Genomic DNA, 20,644 nt, shown 5'->3' on the forward strand with positions numbered 1-20,644 from the left:
GGAAGATACATTACACAGTGAAGCTTGGTAGAGGGAAGCCAAAAGAAGCTGTTTCAGCAATACAACCAAGGGATAACGAGGGCCCAGATTAATAAATTAAGGAAATGGGTAGTGTAATATAGATAGAGCTCAAATTATGGAGTGAAATGTCCTGGATTCAAATTCTGGTTCTGCTCCTTCTTTCAAACTGTGTAACCTTGGGCAAGTTATTTCTGAAAATTCCTCCTATGTAAAATGACAGGTTAGGCCAGATAATCTTCCAAGGTCTAAATCCTATTATCTATTATCATATAAGGGTTTCAAATCTTGGCCAAAGCAATTGTGTCTGGCTAGCATATATTTTCTGTTCGTAACATCTCATAGGCATTGACAACAAGACAGTAAAATTCTTGTGATAATCAGTCATATAAATCACACGGAATCAAAAAATATATTCCTCCATCAGTGAATCTGAATGATTAAATCCATGTTAGGTCTGTGTCTGAAGAATATTGAGTGATAAGATAGACTTGGAACCAGAGACAACTATGAATTAAGGCTCAACCATGGACAATCTGGGGTTCCTTGAAGAGGTAGAAGTGAATGAGCCTCCATTTCTTATACAGTTACGTGTCAAAAATTCCGTAATTACATACATATAATTATGTAATTTATACTTCTAGCATCAGAACTGTTGGCAGATTCAAATGAGATCATGGTTATACAAGCAGTATACAAAGCACAGGGTTATATAAGCAATATACAAGCACACATAAAGTGTAAAACATTAAATAAATTCTTGCTGGGGGCTTTAATTTTCTTATTAGCTAGAAAACTATCATAATTTTTTTAAAGAATATCACAACTTCTGATTTCAATGATGCAGCAAATCTGCAGTGAGGAAACTCCCTCTACCAATGCGGATCATCAACTCTTCTGAGAAATATATTCTTGGCGTGACACCTGGGGCTTTAAGAGGTTAAGTGACTTATCTAAGGTCACCAGCAACTATGTGACAGAGGCAAGACTTGAACACAGGTTTTCCCTGATTCTGAGACTTGAATCTATGCAAATCTATCCACTATGAAAAACTATCTATCCACTATGCAAAACTACCTATTTTCATTACCACTCTTAAATAGACAGAGAGACAGGCAGATAGATAGAGAGAGACAGACAGACAGAGAGAGAGACAGACGGAAAGGCAGAGAGAGAGAGACAGAGACAGAGACAGAGAGGATTATTAAAGTGTTCTTTGCAAAAGTTAGGCACACTTGGAAACAATCTTTGCCCATTTTCCCTACCAACCCTATTTAATCTGTCTCATTTCCAGGTTAATCCAGACCATCACTAACATTCGTAATTCTAAAAAAATAATTAAAAGGACCTGTGTGTTTGGAAAGAATTTTGTTCTCCTCACTTCCTTAATGTATCCCTTGTTAATGCAGTCTGTAGCCACAGCAAGCAGAAGGACGATGCAGCACCTTAAATGTCTGGCAGCAGACGACTTGACACCAGCTACAGTCTGACCACAGAATTCAAACTACATACGGTCTACCCAGAAACACACAAACTCAGAAAACTCGACTTACTCGTACACAAGAATCGGTATTTTTTAAAAATACGAGTTGGAAAAATGACTTCCTTTTTGCTCAGAAGCAGGCTTCTACTTGACTTCCAGTTTCTCTGGTACTCTGAATGAGGAAACTATTGCCCTGCAGCACGCGAGCCATGCCAGGGTAATGTGGGCTAAAAATGTGTGCTTGTTATCGTCTTCAAGTTTCACTGAAAAACAGCATTTGCCTAGAAAGTGTGAAATGGGTCTAGAGAGGAAACCATCCGAAATTTTCATATTCTCAGGCTCATGAATTTTCTCTCTTCATTCTCAATAAGTCAATGAGATAAAGAAATACCAACGTGGCAGGGTCCATCAACAATACTGATCTCTAATGGTTAAAACAGAGGCAATCCCCAGTAAAAATAAAACTCAAGGCCAGTTCTCTGCAGTGTTTCTCATACTCCAAGGTCCAGATCCATTCTCCAAAGAATTAGCTATTGGTTCACAAGGTAATTAAAAATCCCTTGTTGTTTTAATGCAAAGTTCTAATCCCTAAAGCAATTTAAAGTATGCAAGGAGAAGTATGGAAGATTTTGAAACTTTCTGATACTTTAGGGATGATGTCCCACATACCCAATTAAAGAGAAATTATTGCTACACTCTAATTCTAATTGAAGTGTAACACACACACGCACAAGCAAAATGCACATGCAAAATGTACACTACTCTTTTTTCAATAAAGCCCTTGGAAAATGGAAGTGTTGTGTAATTTTTACTGACATCAGGGCCAAGAACTGGAACTAGCATAGACATTGGTGTGGGAGAGGGAGTGTCTTGTACCAGCCTAAAGGTCTACATGGTCCTTTGGTCACCAAGGTTGTTTCTCAGGGACACCTTCTAGTCGGAGCAGACTGCCACAGACATGTGGTCTGGTTTGGTGACCCTTGCCACACGAGATCTAAGGAAACAGCATGGGATTAGTGAGGCATGTATGAGAGGAGTTCATAAAATCAGAAGAAAGGAGTACACATTGGTCACCATCCTTCCCCCCCCATAGTAAACTAAGTTCTAGCCTACCCCTATCCCTATCCTCCTCTTCCCTCCCTTTCTTTGTGCAGTCTGGAACAGTCATTTTGTGGAACTCCATTTCATCCTAGATTTCTACTTCTTATGTCTTGTCTATCTGTTACTTATTGAAACCTAGCTTCCCCCTGAAAACAGTATATCTCTTGGCTCCCTCTCCATGGCCAGCTTTTCCTTCTCCTTCTCTCATGCCCCTTGATGCAAAACTTTGGATGGAGAGTGGGATTGCATGCTGTCCAGTGCCACTTTCACTCTGCCACCATAAATCGCCATGCCTACTCTTCCCCTTTAATAAGAGTTAGCATCTCCATAACACTTGAAAGTTGACAAGGCATTACATACGTATATAATCTCAGCTGATCCTCATAACAACCCTGTGAGGTTGGCGCTACTCTTATCCATTCAACAGAAGAGGAGGAAGAGAGTCAGAGATTAAGTGACTTGCCCAAGGTCACACTGCTAGTAACTGTCTGAGGTAGAATTTGAATTCGGGTCTCCTTGATTGCAATTCCAGTACTCTATCCACCAGACCATCTAGCTGCCAAGGTTCACTCTATCTTGTCCATACCCTTATTGTCCAAATCTCTTCTCCTGACACTCTTCTTCCTCCCAAATAATGACTGTACTATACCCAGCTTACAGTCTTTTCCATAGCAGCTTCTTCTACTTGGAAACCCCTGGCCCCTCTAGTTCTATAACCTTCCCAGATTCTGTGACGTTTGTCTTCAATCTATCTCAGGTACACACAAAAGTGTTCATACCTCAATTTAAGCTAAGACTCTACTACTTACTAATTGTGTGACCATAAACAAGTTACTTAATTTCCCAATCTGTATGTTGGGAATAAAGGTTCTGGCAGTAACCATGAGCTTGCTGTGGCAATCAGAGTTGAAAATGGATGTGAAAGCACCTCCCTATGAATGTGAGGTACTATTTTCATTATAAAATAAGCCATAATTATCTCTCCATTTTGGAGGATTCCTAGTTCAAATGCCATCTTCGGTATGAGACGTTTTCTGATTCTGTCCCCCAGCTCCTACTGCTTCCCCACTTCCTTAAAATATTGAATATTGAATTTATTTCTCATGCATGTTGTATTATATGTCTTGATTGAATGTGAGCTCTCTCAATTCCATATAAAATCAATTACTACATCTTCTATATCCTACTTCCTAAGTATCTCTTACATCTGTTCCTTTTGCTCCACTTGAACAACCACTACCCTAATTCAGACCCTAATTATCTCTCTTCTGCACAATAGCAATAGTCTAATTGGTCTCCCTGCTTCAAGCCTTCACCCTTCTCAACCCATATCCCAAACAGCTGTCTCAAACTGATATTCCTAAACACAATTCTCACAATATGAATTACCTCTTTTAACCAGCATAATTTTGATAATTAACACTTTATAGTTATAATTTGAGATTTTGTAAAGAAGTCTTCACACCTTTTTTACTCCTCCCATAATGTCATTTGAGACCTCTGCAGTTTCATTTTTATATATGAATTTTGTTATAATTTTATCTAATGATGTATTGTATCGATATTTTCTTTGTGATTGAATTAAGTCCATATTAATTTCAACAGATTTTTTAATCTTTCCATTTTGTCCATGGATTCTCAAAAGCTATGTCAGCAGATCTATATTTACATCAGGTTCTACATATCTAGAAGACTTTTAGTTGGATCCCAATGGTAACTAGTCTTTTAGTCAATAAACATTAATTAAGCAACTACAGAGTATATGAGTTATACATAAAGAGTAACATCATGAGCAAATTAGTGCAGCATGGAAAAAATATCTGTCAGATCTATGGATAGAAGAAGAGTTCATGAGCAAACAAGACACCAAGAGGTAAATGGGTAATTCCAAACACATAAAATTTAAAAGATTTTGAACAAACAAAATCAATGCAGCAAAATTAGAAGGAAAGCAGAAAAAAGAAAAACATTTTTGCAACAAGTTTTTCTGATAAAGGTTTCATTTCTAAGATATACACAGAATTGAGTCAAACTTCCTTATAAACTGGAATGTCCAACAGAAGCTTCCCAAAAAGGCCTTAGTCAATGAAGTAGGTAAGGAAGGATCAGGTGTGTATGGCTAATCCATTAGGAGAACCCCTTTCAAAGATAAATTTAAAGTAGAAGAGGAAGAAACAGGTCAGCCTAAGGGCTGAGATGGTTTGTGGCCCCTCCACAGGGAAAAAGAGTAGTCCAGAGCTAACTGATCACAGTCCAAATTTTCTAGAAAATCATTTAGAATTATGCTAAGAAAGTGAATTAAATGTCCATGTCAGAGACCCTACCCCAGGGGATAAAAAAGGAAAGGTCCCATATACATTGACATATTTTCAGCTATACTTTTTTTGGTAGCAGAAAGTTGAAACAAAGCAGATGATCATTGGTTGGTGGCAGGGAGAGGTGGTTAAACAAATTGTGGTACGTGAACAAAATAGAATATTACTACACAATTAAAATCAATGAATATGAAAAATTAAGAAAAGCATAAAACATTTATATGAACTGATGAAATATAAATTAAGGAAATTCTGGAAAAATGTACACACAACTACAACAATGTAAATGGAAAGAACACCAAAAATAAATGAAACTGCACATTGTGCAATTATAGTAACAGATATAGACCCTAGGGAATAAATCACTCTTTTCTTTGTAGAGATAGGAGACGATGAGTAAAGAACATTGCATATGAAACCATATTTAGGCCGATTGGTTGCCAAGTTTTACAGAACTGCTTTTTCCCCCTTTTTATTTTATAAATTATTTCTTTCTGAGTAGGAAAAGAGAAGGTTATACTTGGAGGTAAAAGTCACATGAAAACAAGGATATCAATCATAAAGAGGAAAAAAGCCATGGCTGGCAAACACACATACATACATATACACACACATACACACACACACACACACACACACACACACACACACACATATATATATATATATATATATATATATAACTACATATAACTATATATATATAAAACTATATATAATTCAGGCCACTATAGACATCACATTCAGAAAATCCTACAGCTAACTATTGATGTCTTCTGCAATTGCTCATTTGAAAATTTAAGGCATGTTTCTACTTTGTCATGGCAGCAACTGAGTTCGTACTCCTGAACATAATGGCATTTGACTCTGTCATCATTTGCAAGCCCTTCAGATGCTCCAGAATCATGACATTCATGTGTCAATGAATGCTGGATCTTGGAGAGCAGAGGGCATCACTTCTACAAGGCACATCTCTTCTTACAATGAAATTGCCTTTTTATGAAGATAATGTCATCTATCGTTTCAAATGTGAAGTCCTGGCTACCTTGAAATGGGTCCATGTAGATATCTGACCCAATGTGTTTAGCCTCCCTCACTTTTGTATCTGTCCTTCCTCCATTCCCTACCCAAAAAGCCAACACGGTTAAAAAGAAAAAGAAAAGCAGATTAACAAAAGGAACCAATAAATCAACATTACATAATGTACTCCATGCTGAGAATATCTTCAAAGAGAAGACAATGAATTTTCTCAACTCTTCACCTAGCCAAGCTCGGTCATTATAATTACAAAGTTCCATTTCTTTTTTTTCCTTTCCATTGGCGTTGTTGGAATCATTATTGATGGGGTTTTACTGGCCCTACTTACTTCACTCTGCATCAATTTATACATCTGCTCCTTCTTCTCTGAAGTCATCACACGTAGTTTTTGATGGCATAAAAATATTCCATTATGGGGGCGGAGCCAAGATGGCGGCTGGTAAGCACGGACTAGAGTGAGCTCCGTACCCGAGTCCCTCCAAAAACCTATAAAAATGGCTCTGAACCAATTCTAGAACGGCAGAACCCACAGAACAGCAGAGGGAAGCAGGGCTCCAGCCCAGGACAGCCTGGATGGTCTCTGGGTGAGGTCTATTCCACATGGAGCTGGGAGCTGGGAACGGAGTGCAGCAGAGCCCAGCCTGAGCAGCGTGGACGATCCAGACCAGAAACCGGGCAGAGGGGGCCCTAGCACCCTGAATATGTGAGCTGCAGCAGTTACCAGACCCCTCGACCCACAAACACCAAAGACTGCAGAGAAGGTTAGTGGGAAAAGCTGCGGGAGTGGAAGGAGTTCACGGTTCAGCTTCCAGCCCCGGGGGCAGCGGAGGTGGGGCAGCTACAGCTGTTGTTACTTCCGGCTCCAGGCCCACCTGGTGGGGGGAATTAAGTGGCGGATCACAGCAGGGGTGCAACAGCCTGCTGAAGATCTAAGCCCAGTCTGGACTGGGGGTCCTTGGGGAAGGAGGAGTGTGGCTCTGACAGAGCTGGCACCTCCCCCCCAAACGTAGAACATAGAACTCGTTAGTCTACAAGCAGTCATACCCCACTGAAAAACTCAAGGGTCAAGTTAGTTGGTTGGGAATATGGCCAGGACGCGAAAACGCGCCCAGATTCAGTCTCAGACTTTGGATTCTTTCTTTGGTGACAAAGAAGACCAAAACATACAGCCTGAAGAAGACAACAAAGTCATAGAGCCTACAACAAAAGCCTCCAAGAAAAACATGAACTGGCCCCAGGCCATGGAAGAGCTCAAAAAGGATTTGGAAAAGCAAGTTAGAGAAGTAGAGGAAAAATTGGGAAGAGAAATGAGAAGGATGCAAGAAAACCATGAAAAACAAGTCAATGACTTGCTAAAGGAGACCCAAAAAAATACTGAAAAATACACTGAAGAAAACAACACCTTAAAAAATAGACTAACTCAAATGGCAAAAGAGCTCCAAAAAGCCAATGAGGAGAAGAATGCCTTGAAAGGCAGAATTAGCCAAATGGAAAAGGAGGTCCAAAAGACCACTGAAGAAAATACTACTTTAAAAATTAGATTGGAGCAAGTGGAAGCTAGTGACTTTATGAGAAATCAGGATATTATAAAACAGAACCAGAGGAATGAAAAAATGGAAGACAATGTGAAATATCTCCTTGGAAAAACCACTGACCTGGAAAATAGATCCAGGAGAGATAATTTAAAAATTATTGGACTACCTGAAAGCCATGATCAAAAAAAGAGCCTAGATACCATCTTTCAGGAAATTATCAAGGAGAACTGCCCTGATATTCTAGAGCCACAGGGCAAAGTAGAAATTGAAAGAATCCATTGATCACCTCCTCAAATAGATCCCAAAAAGAAATCTCCTAGGAATATTGTTGCCAAATTCCAGAGCTCCCAGATCAAGGAGAAAATACTGCAAGCAGCCAGAAAGAAACAATTTGAGTATTGTGGAAACCCAATCAGAATAACCCAAGATCTGGCAGCTTCTACATTAAGAGATCGAAGGGCTTGGAATGCGATATTCCGGAGGTCAATGGAGCTAGGATTAAAACCTAGAATCACCTACCCAGCAAAACTGAGTATCATATTCCAAGGCAAAAGATGGAGTTTCAATAAAATAGAGGACTTTCAAGCTTTCTCAGTGAAAAGACCAGAACTGAATAGAAAATTTGACTTTCAAAAGCAAGAATCAAGAGAAGCATGAAAAGGTAATCAAGAAACAGAAATTGCAAGGGACTTACTAAAGTTGAACTGTTTTGTTTACATTCCTACATGGAAAGATGATGAGTATGATTCATGAGACCTCAGTATTAGGGTAGTTGAAGGGAATATGCATATATATATATATATATATATATATATATATATATATATATATATGTGTGTGTGTGTGTGTGTGTGTGTGTGTGTGTATATGTTTATGTATATATATAAGTGAATGGGTATGTATGTATATATCTATGTGTATATGTATGTATGTGTATATGTATATATGTGTTTATATATATATATATATGTAAAAGAGAGAGAGCAGACACAGGGTGAGTTGAGGATGAAGGGAAGATAGCTAAAAGAAATAAAATGAAATTAAGGGATGAGAGAGTAACATACTGAGAGAGGGAGATAGGGAGAGATAGAATGGGGTGGATTATCTCCCATAAAGGTGGCAAGAGGAAGCAGTTCTATGGGAGGAGGGGAGAGGGCAGGTGAGGGGGGAATGAGTGAACCTTGCTCTCATCAGATTTGGCCTGAGGGGGAATACCATACATACTCAGTTGGGTATCTTACCCCACAGGAAAGAAGAGGGAGGAAGATAAAAAAAAATAAAAGGGGGGTATGATGGAGGGGAGGGCAGATGGGGGTGGAGGTAATCAAAACAAACACTTTGGAAAGGGGACAGGTTCAAGGGAGAAAATTCAATAAAGCGGGATGGGTTGGGAAGGAGCAAAATGTAGTTAGCCTTTCACAACATGAGTATTGTGGAAGGGTTATACATAATAATACATGTGTGGCCTAGGTTGAATTGCTCAACTTCTTAGGGAGGGTGGGTGGGAAGGGAAGAGGGAAGGGAATTTTTAAAATCAGATGTTCAAAAACAAAAAATGTTTTTGTATGCAACAAAAAATAAGATACACAGGCAATGGGGCGTACAAATTTATCTTGCCCTACAAGAAAGGAAGGGAAAAGGGGATGAGAGGGGAGGGGGGTGATAGAGGGGAGGGCTGACTGGGGAACAGGGCAACCAGAATATAAGCCATCTTGGAGTGGGGGGGAGGGTAGAAATGGGGAGAAAATTTGTAATTCAAAATGTTGTGAAAATCAATGCTGAAAACCAAATATGTTAAATAAATAAATTGCATTAAAAAAAATTAAAAAAAATTAACCAAAAAAAAATATTCCATTATATTCAGATACCATCGTTTGTTTCGTTATTTCTTAAGGTCTGGTCAACTAATCCCATTCTCCTTCAATTTATTTTTAACTAGGTAATCTTTCCCCCTTTAAATTACATAGAAAAATTACTTTTAAAGAACTTTCCTTTTAACCAACTGTTTTTTAGTAGAGAAACCTCTACTCAAATAATATTGATGAATGTCTAGTTGGAACACAAGTAGTTTTCATAGTTTTATCACATATTTGATTTTCAGTCTTTAATTCTAAAAGTATCATACATTTCTGTAATCTGACAATTAGTTTTCATAGTAGCTAATATTCAAATGTCATTGAAATAAATTACATAAGACAAAAAATTACTGGGATTTTATTTTAATGCACACAATATTGTAAATTATACTCTGTATCTACATGAGTCAAAGACAGAAAAGGGTTCACAGGAATTTCTCTAAGTAGTTGAAAAAAAGATTTTTGTAGAAATCAATTCTAATTAAGACATTAAGTATATATATACTTAGGTATAAGATATAATTCTTTCTCTTTTAGGGTTCAACTTCCTTAGTTCTCTTCTCCTTCCGAGTTTTCCTGCTCAAAGCTCTCAGACCCATGTGCCTTACTGTTATTTAGGTTAAGTGGGTGGTTTGAAATAGAACATAGCCTTTATATTGGTCAGGTTGGAATAACTGAAGTAGGCAGCATGAATAGAACTGAAAAATAATGAGGAAAGAAAAGGATGGTTGAAGACAAATTATTTCTTCAGGGTCAACAATAGAACAGTAAAGTTCGTTCCATCACTATCCGTACTTTGTCTACCATACAAATATGTACCTTCACGAGAAAGTGCTTCTTACATGGGCTAGCTTTAGAGATTGAGTTTGTTGCTTGGAATAGCATTTGTTGTAAATGCTAAACCTTTTTGTTTTAAAGAAAATTTTATCTAAGTATTTCTCAAGCTCATCTTTGCATATATGTTCTTTCCTTCCCAAAAAACAGATACAGGTTGTCTGAATTCACTCAGTGAACAGCTTTTGACCCAGCAACTTCTTCACTGCTGTCTTCACATCTTTGTTCCTCAGACTGTAGATCAAGGGATTGAGCATGGAAGTCACAACACCATAGAACAGGGAGATGAGCTTGTCTGTAATGTCTTCTTTGCTTACTCCAAGAGAGTCCTTAGATTTCGGTTTCACATACATGAAAAAAATTGTTCCATAGAATATAATCACCACAGTCAAGTGGGCTGAGCAAGTGGAAAAGGCTTTGTGTCTCCCCTCTGCTGAAGGGATCTTCAATATTGTGGAGAGGATGAAAACATAAGAAATAAAAATGAACAACACTGGGAAAACTAGAAAAATTATATCAGCAATTGTCATGCTAATCACATTAGGTAAGATATCTGCACAGGCCAATTTGAGGACAGCCAGGATTTCACATGTAAAATGATTGATGACATTATCTCCACAAAAGGGCAATTTCATTGCAAGAGAGGTTTGCACTGTAGAAGTGATGCCCCCTGCTATCCATGACCCAGCAGCCATGGACACATAAGTATACTTGTCCATAATAACAGGGTATCTCAAGGGCTTGCAGATGGCCACATAACGGTCAAATGCCATCATGCTCAGGAGCACACATTCAGTTGCTCCCATGGCAAAGGATAGAAACATTTGTACTGCACAGCCAGAAAAAGAAATTATTTTCCTTGGGGTGAGGAAGCTGTCTAGAATTAGGGGCACAGAGGAGGTTGTGTAGCAAATATCCAGGAAGGACAGGTTGCCAAGGAAGAAGTACATGGGTGTGTACAGGTGGGAGTCATAGATAATTACTATGATGAGGATACCATTGCCTAGAAGGATTACCAGGTACATCCACAGCACCAGCACAAAGAAAATGGTCTGCAGCCTTGGGTGGCCAGAGAGGCCCAGCAAGACAAATTCTGTGACAGTGGTCTGATTGACCCCTTCCATTTTTTAAAGTTCTCTCAGCATTCTGAAGAAAACAGAGCACAAGTGATTTTGTTATTTAAGTGCCATCAATAATTATGCATTTCCAATGATTAAATCCCCAGTATATAATTGTAAACCTATGATTGAATACCAGAATATATTTCATTATTTAAGACCAAGACCCATTTCCCAATGAATGAATAGTAAAGGATATGAACAAACAGTTCTCAAAGAAATATTGAAATAATAACAACTATATGGAAGTAAGAAGGAGCCAAGATAGTGCAGTGTTACAAAGCAGTGGGGTGAGCACCCATCCACAAACTCCTCCAAACATATCTAGAAAATGCACCATACCAAATCCTGATTTTAAAAAATTCAGCAAAAGTCACGAGTCCTTCATCTAGCCTAAGTTGGCCATAGTGAGACAGACAAAGAAGTCTGTGGACATTGGAGACAGAGTCAAGACAGGAGCACATCATGGGAGGAGCACTTCAGCAACTTGGAAAAATCCACAGATCACTGCCAGAAAGAAATTCTATAATGAAATACCTTGGAAGAAGCTATGTTCCAGGGCAAGAAGAGTTCAGAGATCCATACTGAAACAGCCCCAGATCTGTACTAGAGCACCACAAGGAGGACAGGTGCCATCTGGTAGTTCTAGGTCACAGACTCAGGGTAAACTGAGAAGGATATTTATGCAGAAGGGGCAAGGTTCTAGGTAGGGAGGCTTTGTGTGGTTTTTTGATAAATGTGAAAGTTCAGAAGCCAGGAGCATCTAACTCAGCCTACAGTGCCATAATCAGGGCAGGAATCCTAAATTAAATGGGGAACCTACAATTCTGTCACTCAGAACCAAAAGACCTTTCCACCTGGCTGATAGAGGTGGCATACATCAGCAACTTACTCTTAAATAAACTGAAACCAGGTCAAGAAGTTGCAAAGCTCAGACAGCAAGAGAAAGAGGACAGCAAAGAGATTTTGAACTTTACTAGACCACTTTGTGAGAAGTGAAAGTTGCCTGTCCCTCAGATCCTGGAATAAAGAAAACTCAGTATCTTAAGAAAAAAGCATCAGGACCAGCCCACGCCTTTTCTTCAGACACATGCTAGAATCCAGTCTTAACATCATTAGGAGTCAGGAAGCAGGTTGTAATAATGGGCAAACAAAGAACCCTACCATAATAAGTTATTATAGTGGTGGGGATGCTGAAGACACAAACACATCAACTGTCCCAAAACCTATTGTTTTGGGACCCTCTCTCTCCTTATTGATAGACATGAGTGCCATGCCCTGCTTAAAAGTAGGAGACAGTTGGCAAGCAAGTGGGAGAATTCCAGTCTTCCTCAGTCCTCTTTAGGACTTCTCAAGCTCCAGATCTTCTCCAGGACTCTTCATGCTCCAAGTTTTCTTTGAGGTTTCAGTCACTTTGGGCACTTATGGCTTTAAGAAGAAAGATTAGGGGGCAGAGCCAAGATGGCAGCTGGAAAGCAGGGACTAGCATGAGCTCCCCACCAGGTCCCTCCAAAAACCTATAAAAAATGGCTCTGAACCAATTCTAGAACTGCAGAACCCACTAAATAGCAGAGGGAAGCAGGGTTCCAGCCCAGGACAGCCTGGATGGTCTCTGGGTGAGGTCTATCCCACACAGAGCTGGGAGCGGAGTGGAGCAGAGCCCAGTGTGGGCCACATGGACCAACCAGATCAGGAGCTGGGCAGAGCGTGCCCTAGTGCCCTGAATCAGTGAGATGCAGCAGTTACCAGACTTCTCAACCCACAAACACCAAAGACAACACAGAAGGTTAATAGGAAAAGCTACTGGGGACAGAGTGAAAGAAGGAGTTTGCAGTTGGGCCACTGCCCCAGGGGCAGCAGAGGTGCAGCAGCTACAGAATTATAGCTGCAGTTGCTTCTGGCCCCAGGCCCACCTAGTGGGAGGAATTAAGTGGTGAATCAGAGCAGGAGTGCACAGCCTGCTGAAGATCTAAGTCCAGTCCGGGTTGGGGGTTCTTGGGGAAGGAGGAGTGCTGGTGTGGCAGAGCTGGCGCATCCCCCCAAGCTTGGAACATAGTTCTCTTAACTCTACAAGCAGTCATACCCCGCTGAAAAACTCAAGGGTCAAGTTGGTTGGCTGGGAATATGGCCAGGCAGTGAAAACGCACCCAGATTCAGTCTCAGACTTTGGAATCTTTCTCCGGTGACAAAGGAGACCAAAATATACAGCCAGAAGAAGTCAACAAAGTCAAAGAGCGTACAACAAAAGCCTCCAAGAAAAACATGAACTGGTCTCAGGCCATGGAAGAGCTCAAAAAGCATTTGGAAAAGCAAGTTAGAGAAGTAGAGGAAAAATTGGGAAGAGAATATTAGAATAATGTGAGAAAACTATGAAAAACAAGTCAATGACTTGCTAAAGGAGACCCAAAAAAATACTGAAAAGTATACTGAAGAAAACAACACCTTAAAAAATAGACTAACTCAAATGGCAAAAGAGCTCCAAAAAGCCAATGGGGAGAAGAATGCCTTGAAAGGCAAAATTACCCAAATGGAAAAGGAGGTCCAACAGACCACTGAAGAAAATACTACCTTAAAAATTAGACTGGAGCAAGTGGAAGCTAGCGACTTGATGAGAAATCAAGATGTTATAAAACAGAACCAAAGGAATGAAAAAGTGGAAGACAATGTGAAATATCTCATTGGAAAAACCACTGACCTGGAAAACAGATCCAGGAGAGAGAATTTAAAAATTATTGGACTACCTGAAAGCCATGATCAAAAAAAGAGCCTAGATATCATCTTTCAAGAAATTATCAAGGAGAACTTCCATGATATCCTACAGCCACAGGGCAAAATAGAAATTGAAAGAATCCACTGATCGCCTCCTCAAATAGATCCCAAAAAGAACTCTCCTAGGAATATTGTCGCCAAATTCCAGAGCTCTCAGATCAAGGAGAAAATATTGCAAGCAGCCAGAAAGAAACAATTTGAGTATTGTGGAAACACAATCAGAATAACCCAAGATCTGGCAGCTTCTACATTAAGAGATCAAAGGGGGGCGGAGCCAAGATGGCGGCTGGTAAGCACGGACTAGAGTGAGCTCCGTACCCGAGTCCCTCCAAAAACCTATAAAAATGGCTCTGAACCAATTCTAGAACGGCAGAACCCACAGAACAGCAGAGGGAAGCAGGGCTCCAGCCCAGGACAGCCTGGATGGTCTCTGGGTGAGCTCTATTCCACACGGAGCTGGGAGCTGGGAGCTGGGAGCTGGGAGCTGGGAACGGAGTGGAGCAGAGCCCAGCCTGAGCGGCGTGGACGATCCAGACCAGAAACCGGGCGGAGGGGGCCCTAGAGCCCTGAATACGTGAGCAGTTACCAGACCCCTCGACCCACAAACACCAAAGACTGCGGAGAAGGTTAGTGGGAAAAGCTGCGGGAGTGGAAGGAGTTCGCGGTTCGGCTTCCAGCCCCGGGGGCAGCGGAGGTGGGGCAGCTACAGCTGTTGTTACTTCCGGCTCCAGGCCCACCTGGTGGGGGGAATTAAGTGGCGGATCACAGCAGGGGTGCACAGCCTGCCGAAGATCTGAGCCCAGTCTGGACTGGGGGTCCTTGGGGAAGGAGGAGTGCGGCTCTGACAGAGCTGGCACCTCCCCCCCAAACGTAGAACATAGAACTCTGTAATCTACAAGCAGTCATACCCCACTGAAAAACTCAAGGGTCAAGTTAGTTGGTTGGGAATATGGCCAGGACGCGAAAACGCGCCCAGATTCAGTCTCAGACTTTGGATTCTTTCTTTGGTGACAAAGAAGACCAAAACATACAGCCTAAAGAAGACAGCAAAGTCATAGAGCCTACAACCAAAGCCTCCAAGAAAAACATGAACTGGCCCCAGACCATAGAAGAACTCAAAAAGGATTTGGAAAAGCAAGTTAGAGAAGTAGAGGAAAAATTGGGAAGAGAAATTAGAAGGATGCGAGAAAACCATGAAAAACAAGTCAATGACTTGCTAAAGGAGACCCAAAAAAATACAGAAAAATACACTGAAGAAAACAACACCTTACAAAATAGACTAACTCAAATGGCAAAAGAGCTCCAAAAAGCCAATGAGGAGAAGAATGCCTTGAAAGGCAGAATTAGCCAAATGGAAAAGGAGGTCCAAAAGACCACTGAAGAAAATACTACTTTAAAAATTAGATTGGAGCAAGTGGAAGCTAGTGACTTTATGAGAAATCAGGATATTATAAAACAGAACCAGAGGAATGAAAAAATGGAAGACAATGTGAAATATCTCCTTGGAAAAACCACTGACCTGGAAAATAGATCCAGGAGAGATAATTTAAAAATTATTGGACTACCTGAAAGCCATGATCAAAAAAAGAGCCTAGATACCATCTTTCAGGAAATTATCAAGGAGAACTGCCCTGATATTCTAGAGCCACAGGGCAAAATAGAAATTGAAAGAATCCATCGATCGCCTCCGCAAATAGATCCCAAAAGAAATCTCCTAGGAATATTGTCGCCAAATTCCAGAGCTCCCAGATCAAGGAGAAAATACTGCAAGCAGCCAGAAAGAAACAATTTGAATATTGTGGAAACCCAATCAGAATAACCCAAGACCTGGCAGCTTCTACATTAAGAGATCGAAGGGCTTGGAATGCGATATTCCGGAGGTCAATGGAGCTAGGATTAAAACCTAGAATCACCTACCCAGCAAAACTGAGTATCATGTTCCAAGGCAAAATATGGACTTTCAATAAAATGGAGGACTTTCAAGCTTTCTCAGTGAAAAGACCAGAACTGAATAGAAAATTTGACTTTCAAACACAAGAATCAAGAGAAGCATGAAAAGGTAATCAAGAAACGGAAATTGCAAGGGACTTACTAAAGTTGAACTGTTTTGTTTACATTCCTACATGGAAAGATGATGAGTATGATTCATGAGACCTCAGTATTAGGGTAGTTGAAGGGAATATGCATATATATATGCATATATATATGTTTATGTATATATATAAGTGAATGTGTATGTATGCATGTATCTATGTGTATATGTATGTATGTGTATGTATGTGTATATATATATATGTAAAAGAAAGAGAGCAGACACAGGGTGAGTTGAGGATGAAGGGAAGATAGCTAAAAGAAATAAAATGAAATTAAGGGATGAGAGAGTAACTTACTGAGAGAGGGAGATAGGGAGAGATAGAATGGGGTGGATTATCTCCCATAAAGGTGGCAAGAGGAAGCAGTTCTAGGAGAGAAGGGGAGTGGGCAGGTGAGGGGGGAATGAGTGAACCTTGCTCTCATCAGATTTGGCCTGAGGGGGAATACCATACATACTCAGTTGGGTATCTTACCCCACAGGAAAGAAGAGGGAGGAAGATAAAAAAAAAATAAAAGGCAGGGGGATGATGGAGTGGAGGGCAGATGGGGGTGGAGGTAATCAAAACAAACACTTTGGAAAGGGGACAGGGTCAAGGAAGAAAAATCAATAAAGCGGGATGGGTTGGGAAGGAGCAAAATGTAGTTAACCTTTCACAACATGAATAGTGTGGAAGGGTTATACATAATAATACATGTGTGGCCTAGGTTGAATTGCTCAACTTCTTAGGGAGGGTGGGTGGGAAGGGAAGAGGGAAGGGAATTTGGAACTCAAAGTTTTAAAATCAGATGTTCAAAAACAAAAAAACTTTTTGTATGCAACTAAAAAATAAGATACACAGGCAATGGGGCGTAGAAATTTATCTTGCCCTACAAGAAAGGAAGGGAAAAGGGGATGAGAGGGGAGGGGGGTGATAGAGGGGAGGGCTGACTGGGGAACAGGGCAACCAGAATATGCGCCATCTTGGAGTGGGGGGGGAGGGCAGAAATGGGGAGAAAATTTGTAATTCAAACTGTTGTGAAAATCAATGCTGAAAACCAAATATGTTAAATAAATAAATTGCATTAATAAAAAAAAAAAGAGATCAAAGGGCTTGGAATGCAATATTCCAGAGGTCAATGGAGCTAGGATTAAAACCAAGAATCACCTACCCAGCAAAACTGAGTATCATGCTCCAAGGCAAAATAGAGGACTTTCAAGCTTTCTCAGTGAAAAGACCAGAGCTGAATAGAAAATTTGACTTTCAAACACAAGAATCAAGAGAAGCATGAAAAAGTAATCAAGAAAAAGAACAAGAAAAAGAAATTGCGAGGGACTTACTAAAGTTGAACTGTTTTGTTTACATTCCTACATGGAAAGATGATGTGTATGATTCATGAGACCTCAGTATTAGGGTAGCTGAAGGGAATATGCATATATATGTATATATATATATATGTATGTATATGTGAGGGTGTATGTATGTATATATGTATGTGTACATATATATACATATAGAGAGAGAGAGAGACAGAGAGAGAGACAGAGACAGAGACAGAGACAGAGAGACAGAGAGAGTGGGCACAGGGTGAGTTGAAGATGAAGGGAAGATATCTAAAAGAAATAAAATCAAATTAAGGGATGAGAGAGGAATATATTGAGAGAGGGAGACAGGGAGAGATAGAATGGGGTAAATTATCTCACATAAAAGTGGCAAGAAAAAGCAGTTATGTAGGAAGAGAAGAGAAGGCAGGTGAGGGGGAATGAGTGAATCTTGCTCTCATCAGATTTGACCTGAGGAGGGAATATCATACATACTCAATTGGGTATCTTACCCCACAAGAAAAAAGGAGGAAGAAGATGAGAAGGGGGGGTGATAGAAGGGAGGACAGATGGGGGTGGAGGTAATCAAAAACAAACACTTTCGAAAGGGGACAGGGCCAAGGGAGAAAATTCAATAAAGGGGGATAGGTTAGGAAGGAGCAAAATATAGTTAGTCTTTCACAACATGAGTATTGTGGAAGGGTTATACATAATGATACGAATGTGGCCTATGCTGAATTGCTTGACTTCTTAGGGAGGGTGGGTGGAAAGGGAAGAGGGAAGAGAATTTGGAACTCAAAGTTTTAAAAACAGATGTTCAAAAACAAAAAAAAAAAGTTTTTGCATGCAACTAGAAAATAAGATACACAGGCAATGGGGCATAGAAATTTATCTTGCCCTACAAGAAAGGAAGGGAAAAGGGGATGGGAGGGGAGTGGGGTGACAGAGGGGAGGGCTGACTGGGGAACAGGGCAACCAGAATATACACCATCTTGGAGTCAGGGGGAGGGTAGAAATGGGGAGAAAATTTGTAATTCAAACTCTTGTGAAAATCAATGCTGAAAACTAAATATATTAAATAAAAAATAAATAAATAAATAAATAAATAAATAAAGAAGAAAGATTAAAGAGGCCAATCCCACTCCAGGTTACTTCAGAAAAATACTGTGGGAAGATATGAGAGTTTCTATCATGCCCTATCCTTTAACTTGCTACAAGAGACTTCAGTCGGGAATTTACCCTTGAGTGGGATCCAGCACTCTCTGTCTTTTTTGAAATGAGTTATCTCACTCCCAGCAGAAGTGCTTCTTCATTTTGTATTGTCTTGTATATATTCTCCTATGTATACATTGTCTGATTTCTGTTTTGCTACCAATTTGGATAATTTGGATTTCTTTGCTATTTGCTAAGTGATCATTATGGAACTGGCATTTGGTGGAAAGGGGTCAAGCCTTGGATGTAGTGCTTAGGATCCCTCTTTCTCCCAATAATAATAATGACAGTGAGCAAAAGTTGGTCGAACCTGATTATATCCCCTAGACTAAAAATATTTAAGGGAACAGATATAATTTTAGTCCAATTCTTCCTCTCCATAGGAAAAGTAGAGCAACCTCTGGCCCCAACCTCCTGACAGGATTAAAAGTCTCCCTTGATGAAGGGTAGGGGGAGAAGAGGTTAGAGATGTCTATACTGCTTCACCTTCAAACCACAAACAATAGCCTTCACCACAGGTGGACTTCCCTATACTTGCGATCTTCCCAATACTCACAACAGAATGACTCCAAAATATCTACAAGCAACACCTCAGAGAAAAACACAGCTTAAGCACAACTCAACTAGAATTCCTGAAAGAAATAAATTAAGAGTTAAAAAGAGTTTTTAAAAATTTTTATAAATGGAATGAGAGTGCTAGAGGGAAAAAATCGGGGAAAAATGAGAGCCATGAAAGAAAAATCAGAACTTTGCCCAAGCCACAAATCCCTTGGAAATTAAAGTAGACCAAATAGAAGCTAATGACCCCATGAGGCAACAAGAAATATTAAAATGAAGCCAAAATACTAAAAAAAATAGTGAAAACTGTAAGGTATCTCATAACCAAAACAACTGACCTAGAAAACATATCAAGGAAAAAAATTTAAAATCAGTAGACTATCTGAATGTCATGATCAAAAAAGGGCCTCTATAGACTATTTCAAGAAATCTTAAAGAAAACTTTCCAGATATCTTAAAATCAAAATCCACTGATCACCTCCAGAAAGAAACTCTATGATAAAAACTCCCAGGACTTTGGAGCCAAAATCCATAGCTTCCAAGTTAAATAAAAAATATTGCAAGAAGCCAAAAAGAAAGAATTAAAGTAACTGAGAATCCACAATCAAAATCATGTATGATTTAATGGCCACCACTACAAAAAAAAAAGTGAAGAACTTGGAATATGCTATCCCAGAAGGCTAAGGATATGAGCTTATCCAGAATAACTTGCCCAGTAAAATTGAATATAATGCTTCAGGGGGGAGTAGGGGAGGAAGGGGCAGGGATTGGTCCTTCAATGAAATAAAGGATTTACAAACAATCCTAATGGAGATCAGAGCTGCAAAAACAAACAAACAAACAAACAAACAAAGGAATGAGGAGAAACATAAAAACACAAACATCAATGAACAAACCTGAAGGACTAAACAAGGATGAATGGCTTACATTCAAATATGGTGAGGTCATACATGTGTTCCCTCTGAACCATCATCAGGGTCCACAGAGGCAGTCCAATTAGACAAGGCCTGGGAGTGATTCTGTTATGCCTTGTTGATTGTAAGAAAAGAATGAAAAGGGAAGGAAAGAGAAATACACTCCAGGGGAAGAGTGAAGAGTGGGAGAAAGAAAGGTTAGGGAAAATCATCTTTATCATCAGGGTGCCCAAGTAGACCTCTTATACAAACAAGGAAGAAGGCAGTGGGGAGCAGCTGACATTTTAATCTCTTATCTGAACTGGTCAAAAGAAGGAAGAGCACACACACACACACAGAGTTGGGTAGAGAAATACATTTGACTCAACAGGAAAATAAGAAGGAAAGAAAGAAGGAGGAAGAGAAACTAGAATGAGTGTAGACTAAGGGAAGGATTAGACCTAAACAAAACAAACTTAAAAGTGTACAAAAATATTTATAACACTTTATGAGAATGGGA

General features: G+C 39.9%; 1 protein-coding gene across 1 annotated transcript; it reads right to left on the minus strand.

Annotated features, from left to right (window-relative positions):
* Positions 1 to 10,347: 10,347 nt before the first annotated feature.
* LOC118831299 (olfactory receptor 13C7-like) lies at positions 10,348 to 11,304 on the minus strand. Its single transcript, XM_036738572.1, has one exon. It carries the CDS (start codon positions 11,302 to 11,304, stop codon positions 10,348 to 10,350), a length of 957 nt encoding a protein of 318 aa, XP_036594467.1.
* Positions 11,305 to 20,644: the final 9,340 nt, after the last annotated feature.

Source organism: Trichosurus vulpecula, chromosome 9, assembly GCF_011100635.1.
Source record: "Trichosurus vulpecula isolate mTriVul1 chromosome 9, mTriVul1.pri, whole genome shotgun sequence".
In the NCBI taxonomy this organism is placed as follows: domain Eukaryota; kingdom Metazoa; phylum Chordata; class Mammalia; order Diprotodontia; family Phalangeridae; genus Trichosurus; species Trichosurus vulpecula.

What these genes read in the sequence shown, in the direction of transcription:
- LOC118831299 (XM_036738572.1), bottom strand. Translation starts at nt 11,304, where the DNA reads ATGGAAGGGGTCAATCAGACCACTGTCACAGAATTTGTCTTGCTGGGC.